This window comes from Phaethon lepturus, unplaced genomic scaffold, assembly GCF_000687285.1.
Source record: "Phaethon lepturus isolate BGI_N335 unplaced genomic scaffold, ASM68728v1 scaffold44165, whole genome shotgun sequence".
Classification (NCBI taxonomy): Eukaryota; Metazoa; Chordata; class Aves; order Phaethontiformes; family Phaethontidae; genus Phaethon; species Phaethon lepturus.
In genome coordinates, this window is record NW_010542076.1 from 1 (window position 1) to 9,538 (window position 9,538).

At 55.3% G+C, this 9,538-nt stretch overlaps 1 protein-coding gene across 1 annotated transcript; it reads left to right on the forward strand.

Moving 5' to 3' along the window:
- Positions 1-7: 7 nt before the first annotated feature.
- MYBPH (myosin binding protein H) lies at positions 8-9,383 on the forward strand (the record flags this gene model as incomplete). Its single annotated transcript, XM_010287923.1, has 10 exons — positions 8-110; positions 346-480; positions 2,383-2,550; positions 5,142-5,230; positions 6,214-6,409; positions 6,753-6,892; positions 7,041-7,200; positions 8,045-8,181; positions 8,621-8,807; positions 9,319-9,383. Coding segments are annotated over 10 exons (1,380 nt in total), but the record flags the coding sequence as incomplete, so codon positions are not given.
- Positions 9,384-9,538: the final 155 nt, after the last annotated feature.

Below are 9,538 nucleotides of genomic sequence, written 5' to 3' on the forward strand. Positions count from 1 at the left end.
TCCCATCCCCATGACAGAAGCGACTCCAGCCTCCGAAGAAGGTCCCCCGCCTCCCCCAGCTGAACCCCAAGCCCCAACCCCTGAACCTAAGCCCGAGAAACCAAAGGCAGGTGAGAACGGGACCGGACATGTGAGTGGGGAGGGGAGATATGCAAGGCTGGGAGGGAGCATGTGGGGGTGCTGGGGTGAAGGGACAGAGGGCTGAAGTCATCAAGGATATTTTCGGAGTGGGATAGGGCTGGGGGTTTAGGAGGATGAGGGGGGCTGAAGGTGGAGGTTGGGTGATTGCCCCCCAACAGCCTCGGTACTCGATAGCCTGTCCTCACAACTGCGGGTTTGTTACAGAGCCGCCCAGCTCCCCCCTGTCCTTGGCTGTGGAAGGAGTGAATGAAAACTCGGTTACGCTGACCTGGAAAGCCCCAGAGCAGACGGGCCAGTCAGGCCTGGATGGATACGTGGTGGAGATCTGCAAAGATGGAAGTAGGCTTGGGCTTTTCTGCCTCGTAAGCATGGAGAGCTGGTGTGTTGCTGCGGAGGTGTGGGATGGAGCTGGGCAGAACCCAGCAGCACATTTCCCCGGGCATGATTTCCCTTTCTTTGCCCAAACGAGTTCATTTCAGATGGTCATTTTTTTTCCATGGAGGAGAGGGTCTTCCCATTGGCTTCAGATAGCAGTGATCTCTTTAGTGGGGGGCTGGACCACGGCAGGTTTAATGTCACTGCCGTGTCCAGCTAGAGGGTGGAGGAGAGACCAGCATACCCACTGAGGATGGTCTCTGATGAACTCCAGCTCTGTGCAGACCTGGGTTTGGGGTGGTGATGCAAGACCTCAGGAGCAAGAAGATGTGATTCTCCAATGTTTGCCCAAAAGGAAGTGCAGAAGGAATGGGGATAAGATGTGAGGATGAGGGAGAAAAGGGTCCTGGGCAGCACAAGAGGGGCTGGCATGCATCAGCAGGCAAGCCCTGCCCAAGCAAGATGGGGCTTGAGATGCCTGGAAGGAGGATGTCCGTGATGGATGGAGGTGGGCTGGGGGGGGGCAACAATTATTTGTGGTTCTCTGGTTGCATTGTTGGTTGGTGGAATGGGGTAGGTGGATAAGACTTGTGTTTTCAGCATTCTCTTGAAGCCTTGCTTGGCTTTGGGGTGAGAGTGAATGACCTGTGTGGCTGGGGGGATCTGCAAGGGGAGGCTAGGGCTGGTGGGCTGGGTGCTGCATGAGGCTGGAGTGGTTTGGGAGACCCAGAAGGTACGTGGGCCTTGAGAAACTTGATCTATGATCCTTGGCTGCTTAGCTTGTGGCAGGCACGATCAACACATAGTTGGCTGTGGGTGGGTTTCATAATTGGGCTGGAGACTGGGGAGGTAACCATGGCTGGATGAGATGCCTGAAGAGGCCCTTGCATGGGGCAAGGAAAGATGCAGCCATTCCTGGAGGGTGCTGGCTGGCAGCCACCCAAAGGTCACAGTTTTGGATGCTCTCCTAGCTTGCTTTGGGCTTGGCTGGGTGACAGGAGAGCTCTAGTCATTCAGTGATAACAACATGGGCTCCGTGACTGCTGTATTCGGGCTGGTGCAAGACCCTTGTTGGCTAAAATATGGTGAGATTTGAGTGAGGGCTGGTTTGAGTAATGCCAGTGGTGAAGGGAAAGGGGAACTGGTGGGATTTGGCAGGTCTGATGGCATCGACAGGAAAACCTTCTTGGTTTGAAGGTGCACATGGTGGCTTAGCAAACCCTGGCACAAGTGGATTGCTCTAATTGACCACCTGGGATACCCAGTCCTTTGATGACGGGAGCAGTCTGTTTTCTAACTGAGAAACGTCTTAAGCGGTTCGGCACGTTGCAGGGCTGTGCTAGCTGGCTGATGTGGGAGGGCTTCTGTGTCTTGGCTGTGGGATGAGTTTGAGATGCCCCTTCCAAGCATGAAGAACAGTTGGAGAGGTCTAGCTAGCTGGTGGCAGGTGATGAGCAGACCTTGCCTGATGCGCTGGGGAACGTGGTGAGCCCCAGTGAGTTATCCTGGGGCAGTAAGAGGAGAAGACTGGCTGGCAGGGTGGTCAAAGGATCTTAACTACTTCCAGAAATGCACCTGAAAGGTCAGCAGGGACCACATTTGCTGGCCTAATGCCTTTTCTTACTTGTAGATAGCCTCCTGTGTTGAGCTTCTGCCAGCATGTCTAACCCCACGCTCCTTGGCAGGGCGGGGTGGCCAGCCTCCCCTCTAAGATACCCTTTCTGCTGGTGCCCCAAATCATTCAGCCTTTGCAAGGAAGGGGTTCTTTGCCTCTGGGTTTCACCCTTTGTGGCTTGATCCTGCTGTTTGGGGTGTGTGTCTGTCTGTCCATTGCACACCTGAAGTGCTCTGCCGGGTTCGTCGTAGGTACAGACTGGACAGCTGTGAACGAGGAGCCTTTTCTTTCCACCCGGTACACAATCCAGGACCTTGGCTCCGGTGACAAAATCCATGTTCGGGTGAAGGCTGTCAGCGCCAGCGGTACCAGTGTCCCGGCTACTTTGGAGCAGCCAGTCCTCATCAGAGAGATCCTCCGTAAGTACTGCTCCTGCCGTGCATAATTCCCATGTGCTTTGCCAGCAGTACAGAGAAATCACAGTCCATTCCTACAGCCTGAGCAACCTCTTCCCCCTCAGGCGTTCGCAATCAACCTTTGACCAAGATGTTATTCTCAATAACTGCGTCCCTTGGGGTGGGATGGAGTAGCTTGCCAACCTCAAGACGCTGACCTTGCAGATGGTGAGGCTTTGGCGGTGAAGGAGTCAAAATGCGGAGCCACGTTTTCCTGTTTCTTCGCAAGAGCTCAGAATCAGTCTCAGTTTCAGAACATCTCCTCTCCTTGCTCATGTGCTTCTAATGTGCCATCACATGCACGTCGAACCGCTTTGTTTATTTAGCTAAGGAAAGTCAAGAGCTGGTACTGTGGAGCATGGGAACTTTAATCATGCTGAACTCGCTAATGAATGGCTTGCTCCCATGCTTAGCAAGACTCGCATTCTTCCCGGGGTGCTGCGAATGTGCTGAGGCTGATGTATGATTGCAAGGCTGGTTTTCATTTATCAAACAGCAAATATAGACTTATTTTCCCTTTATAAGGAATTATTAATGTGCAAGTTTTCCTATTACTCAAAGATCACATCAGATTTTTCAGCTGCTTAAAAATAGTAATAATAACAACAACAAAAGTTTTTCCAGCAACCATCAGCTTTTCAAAGGAAAAGGCTTGGAGAAGGCTGTCAGCATCTGGAAAGCGTCCTGCAGGGTCCATCCTCTCAGTCCGCTTGGAGGAGGTGGACATGGGTCAGTGGTTGATGTCTGCTGCTGTGTTCACCTCCAGATCTCAAAGGCATCCCACCATCCCTTGTGGGACTGGGGAGACTGAGGCACGGGGGACTGGCATGAGATGCCAAATACACAGCTCGTGTTTCCCACTTCTCGTCCCATGTTGCACCTTCCAGGCCAACCCCCCTGTCCCTGCTACCTGAGCTTTGTGCCAACCATGTGTGTGGGCTGAGAGGTGTAAAACCCAAAGAGCTGAAATGCACAACTTGCCCTTGCTCCACGCTAGTGGTTTTTTTCTTCTTTCCTTTTTGCTAACCGAAACTCTTCATCAGCAAACAGCACTTGCCTACTTTTGCATTTCATTTGAAGTACATCCCTGTGCCCACTGCTTGGCTTTGCTGAGGGACAAGTTAGCCCTCAAGGTCCCTCTGCTGCCCCATGTCCCCCCCTGCCGTGATGGTGTGTGTTGGGCGCCTGTGTCCGCTCCTCTCTGCCCCATCTGTTACCTTCTGGTCTTCACATCTCATTTGGGACCACATTTTGTACATCTCATGGGTTCATCTGTAGCATCACAGGGGATTTTAAATAGCAGCGATACAGACGGCAGAGAGTTTAAAAAACAGGTGGGACGAGTGGGTTTGGGAAGTGGAGAGAGACAGGGAGAAACCAGGTGACGATTTGGTGTGGGAGTCATGTTTTATAGGGAGCTGGGTCAGGAAAAATGCATTCCCACCCGCGGCAGCATGTCACTTGGGCCACCGACCTCGGCCAGCCCTCTCCGGCTGAGCAAAGCACGAGTGAGCTGGGGAAAACACCCATGAATTAACATTCCTCCTTCGAGGTCAGGTTTCTCTGCCTTGCTGAGACTGATGAGCCCAAGTGGCGGCATCCATGCACGGATCCCCAGAGCGAATAACAGCGTGAGTGGAGCAGAGACCGTCTCAGCTGTCAGTGGGGCCATCTGGGACCCCTGGGCATCTCCCTGCCCTCCCCAGCCCACCGCCGGCGTTTCACCCTCACAGCTGTTTAGGCATCGCTCAGTCCTGGTTTAATTCTGGCCGTGCCCCCTCCTCAGAGCTAAGCTCCGGCACGTTTAATCCGGGCAGAGACACACAGCTCTTTTATGAGGGGCTCACGTAAACCCAAAACCTCTCCAGAAGGATCACCGAGTGGCACCGAGCCGGTAGGGTTACACGGCTGCTATTTTCACCCCGGGAAGGAGACACACGCTCTATCAGCATTCCCCAGTGGGTTTTTTGCTTATCATCTTTGTTATGTTCCCTTGGGGACATTAGCTTTCGTTTTAAGCCTGGGGCTTTCACAGCTCTGCGGTGAGTAACTATGCACCACCTTGGTCTCTCGACGGCCTTGAGCGCACAGCGAAGGTGGAGGTCTGGCGAGCCTTGTCCTTGCTGGAAGCTGGGTTGCGTGCCTCTAGAAAGTCTGCTCTGAGCTGGGAGAGAAATATTTCTGAACTGGGAGATGCCGGCCCCTGCCTTGCTATCGTAGAATCATGTCATGCAGGCTGTGCCGTGGTTCTTCTGGTTAAGCCCGTGCTGGTCTCCATGGCCTGGCTATAGTGAAGGGAGTGAATGGTCCATCGTGGTGGTGCTGTTGGGTGGTGACCTGGTATCTCAAGGGTGGGTATAATTTTGGAGTGCAGGCAATGGGGTGCTGGCATGGCCCTGCAGGGTAGCAAGCACCATCCAGGAAATGACAGGGAAGAGGTGGCCGTGTTTCTCGGTGGAATATCCTGATGGCCAAGCAGGAAGATCTGTGGGGTGAGTCAGCCAGTTGGGGGCTATGATTTCCTTGGTCCCACAGCATGACTCTCTGGTCCCCAGAGCTCCCGAGGATCCGCATGCCCCGTCACCTGCGGCAGACTTACGTCAGGCATGTTGGGGATGCTGTGAACATCATGATCCCTTTCCAGGTAGGTGGGAAATTTTGGATTTAATCCCCCAGGCTTTTTCACTGCAGGTTAGCTTCTGCAGCGACTTTTCTAGCCACCATGATATGCCTGGGGCCAACCGTGGGCTGACTTGTCCTGATCCCCATGTCTCATGGGCTGAGGGTGGGACATGGGATGGGAACCCCACTCCCATTCCTGCCTAGCTCCCATTTTTTTCCTGCGATGTCTTTATTGATAGTGTTGGCAATGGGACAACCCCAAACACACGAGGGCATGGGCTAGCTATTGCTGCTGTCTCAGCCCATGAGCCCTCTTCAGCTCATGGCCCTGGCCAAGCCTGGCAGGGATCTGGCCACATACCACAGGACCCCACAGCACAACAGTGGGTGTCTCCTTGGGGAGAGCAGCTGCTGCATGATGGGAGAAGCGATGCTGGCACTGGTGGCCCAAGCTGGAGTTCCTCTCCTTGGCTGATCTACCACATACTGTCTGGGGCATCCCCAAAGCATCTCCACCACAGCATCTGGTACGGAGAAAACCAGCCCTGAAACATGCTGGGGGAAACAAGAGGCAGAAAGCTGCCCCTGCGATGAGGGACGTGTCCACGCCATGCCTCATAGTGGATGGGAGCCTGCGCTGGCCATGCTCCAGGCATGGATCAGCCCTGGATGCTGAATTCAAGCCTCTGCTGCTAGGCTTGAACCTGGGCAACAGGAGCACAGCTCTGCCTGCAAAGCCCTGGGCAAGCAAAGCTGGGCTTGCTCCATGAGGACTTTGGGTGACCAGCATGTCCCAGCATTATCCCTGGAGCCTGATGGCTTCCCGTCAGCGGGGCTGGCAGGGATCGGCTCTTTATTCCCTGGGGACTGCTGGATGGGAGGCTGTATCCAGGCCTCTGCAGCCTGGACAAAGCAGGGTGGCTCTGCCCACCCGCCCTTCCCAGCAGGACCAGCTGGGACCCTGCACTCGGGTGGCTCCTAACCTACCTGTGCGGGTTACTCCAGGGAAAACCACAGCCTGAGGTGATCTGGACCAAGGGTAACCAGCCCCTGGACACCAGCCGCATCAACATCCGCAACACAGCGAAGGACACCATCTTCTACATCCGCAATGCGCAGCGCAGCGACTCGGGCAAATATGAGCTCGCCGTGCGGATAAACGGAGCAGAGGACAAGGCTACCCTGGATATCCAAGTGATTGGTAAGGCTGGGGAGGGGGCCCCCGGGTTCATTTCTGGCCTTGGTTGGGGGTAGCTCCTGTTCTGGGTGGGATGGGATAGGGTCGGTGACAAGGCAGGGGACCCTGGGGTCCCTCTTCCAGTGGGATCTTCTCCAGGATCATGGAGGTGAACTCCTCTGGTTGGGGATGCAGGGTGTCTGCCAGCCCATGCCCATCGCAGCTTCTCATCCCTTGTGTGCTGCGACAGCGTGAGCAGCGATTAGAAGCGAGGTGCACGGGATGGCTGGGGTGCATGGGATGGTCAAGGTGCAGAATCTGGGGGGAGCAAATTAGGATGCCACCCTGTGAGGGTTTGTATTCGCAGAGCCACCGGGCCCACCCCAGAACCTGAAGCTGGTGGATGTGTGGGGCTTTAATGTGGCCCTGGAGTGGACCCCCCCCGCGGATAACGGGAACTCCGAGATCAAGGGCTACATGGTGCAGAAGTCAGACAAGAAGAGTGGGGTGAGTCTGGGCACTCCTGGGCCTCCCATGCCCTGGTGCTGGGGATGCCCTGACGGGAGAGGGGGAGCTGCACACCCCTGTCTCCCCCCACACCTTCTCCACCCTTGGACAACTTGCCTTTCCTCATCACTCTTTTTTTAACTCCCAGAAATGGTTCACAGTGCTGGAGCGCTGCACCCGCACCAGCTGCACTATCTCCGACCTCATCATTGGCAATACCTACTCCTTCCGCGTGTTCACGGAAAACGCCTGCGGGCTGAGCGAAAAAGCAGCCGTCACCTCTGGGGTGGCCCACATCAAGAAGACAAGTGGGGACAATGCCCTGGCCTGGGGGTTGGGGGTGGGGGCTGGGCAAGAGGGGTCCTGTTCCCGTTGGGGCTAGTGGGGCTTCCTTGGTGGTGTGGTGATGCTGCTGGGCTGCTCCCCAGGGTGAGCCCTGCAGGGTGAGGCCATGCATCCCCAAGGCAGAGGTCCAGAGGTCCTCTGTCCTCCTTCTACACCCCTTTTCTCCTTTGGGGAAAGTTTGTGCCATGGTCAGCCCTCTGGGAGGGATCAGGGCATGGGAGGCATCAGGACATCCCTGGGGTGAGATCGAAGCAGGAGCCAGGAGGTGTGAGGAACAGCCCTGGCTTTGGCCCCGCAGCTCAGGACAAGCAGAAGAAGGGACCCCTGCAGTGGTCCATCTCAGGGCAAAATCTCTAATCCAGCATCCCTCAGTCCCGCTCTCCCTCCTTCTATTTCCATCCCGCTCCCTGGTAGCACATAGTGAGTTGGGGTCTCTGCCACCTGCAGAGCTTCCCTCTAGCTCCGATTTCTGTGCACTCAATTTTGGAGACGGAGTAGGAGATCCAGAGAGGTGCCTGGCCTGGATCTGACATGCTGCACATAGCACGCATCATGGTGTTGGTTGCAGACAGGCATCTCCCCGTCCCCTGCTGGGACTGGGCACTAATGTGGCATGGTTGGATGAGAAGGGGCTTACAGACAGGGCTGGTCTGAGCCAGGTCCTCAGGTCAGGCTAGATGCTGTCTGGCTTATTTTGTGAAGGAGCAGAAGTATTTTGGGGTACCTTGGCCTGAGTTCCCATAACCATATGCTGGTCAGCCCAGGAGTCCGAGCTCTGCCTCAACCTAGAATTAATTATTTTATTAGAAACTGCTTACCAGCTAGAGAAGATCCCCCAACGGGACATGATGGAGGCTCCAAAGTTCACTCAGCCCCTGACAGACCGAACCACCACGCGGGGCTACAGCACACATCTCTTCTGCTGTGTCCGGGGCTTCCCCCAGGTCAGTGGTTCCTCCACGGACAGCATCACCTCTGTGTGTGGGCAGCCAGCAGTGGGGTTTTTGCAAGGTGACTGGAGGTGTTGGGAGACAGTTGGTCATGTTGGAATAGGGTTGGATGAGGTTAGGGGGCTGCGGCTGCCCTCTGAGTCAAACTGGGGCAAGTTTAGGGTGTTTCTGCATGGAGATGGGAGACTGGTCTTAATTCAAGCCATGTCTTGTTGTCTTTTGCACTGGAGGAGGAGGTCCGGGGCAGTGATTAGGGCTCAAGAATGGGAGACCTAGCTCTTCAAATTGCTTCTGACTGTGAATCCTACCATGGCCACCAGTTTCAGTCAGGGCCAAGGCAAAGGCAGAGGGAGGTGGCTGCATTTTGGGGCCAGTTAGATTTCTCATTTCTCTCCCTTCTTTAAACAAATAAATAAATCCTGCTGCCTTCCAGCCCAAAATCATCTGGATGAAAAATCAAATGGAGATACGGGAAGACCCCAAATACATAGCGATGATTGAGCAGGGTGTCTGCTCCCTGGAAATCCGCAAGCCCAGCCCTTTTGATGGGGGCATCTACACCTGCAAAGCTGTGAACCCCTTGGGGGAAGCCTCAGTAGACTGCAAACTTGATGTGAAAGGTAAGATTGGCCAAGGAGATAGAGGAGCAGGTCTCCTTGCCTGCCTTTTCCTGTTCTCACTTTCACAGTGCTGTGGTTTATCTCTGTTTTGTGTCGATGCTGGCGATGGGGGAGCCTAAGGACACTGGGCCATGGAGCTGGAGCTTCAGGCTTCTTGGGTTTATGGTCTGAAAGCATCTTGAAATCTCCTTCCCTCATTCTTGGCTAAAACCTGGGAAGGAAACCAGAAATTGCAGAGCCAAAGGAGCGGAGGTGCTGGTGGAGGATGGGACAGTCACTTGCTCCTCACTGTGTCCACCAGCGCTTGTGTCCCAAGCCCTCCGCAAGCCACGCGTGTAGGGGCTGTGCCGAAATCCCTCCTCTTGCACCTGGGCTGTTCTGATTTATGTTGCGGCACCCTGCCGAGACTTTCCAGCTCACATTTCCCTGCCTCAGCAGAGCACCCAGCCCAACCCGGTACGGAGGTGCCCTGCTCTGCTGCGCCCGCGGACGCCTCTCCTGTGTGCTGCAGACCCTCCCTGGATGCAGGAGGACGCCCGCCCACCCACACGCATTATACGCATGTTCCTCAAGTAGCGGTGTGCCCTTAGACATGTGTCCTTTTTATTGTTTCTCCTCCCATGGCTTCCCAGCACATGCTTGCCCCGAGGCACGCTCTGCCCTACTTCCCTTGCAGGCAGGCGCCCGGCACCCTCGGTCCCTGCTGAAGCTACAGGGCTGCCAGCGCGGCA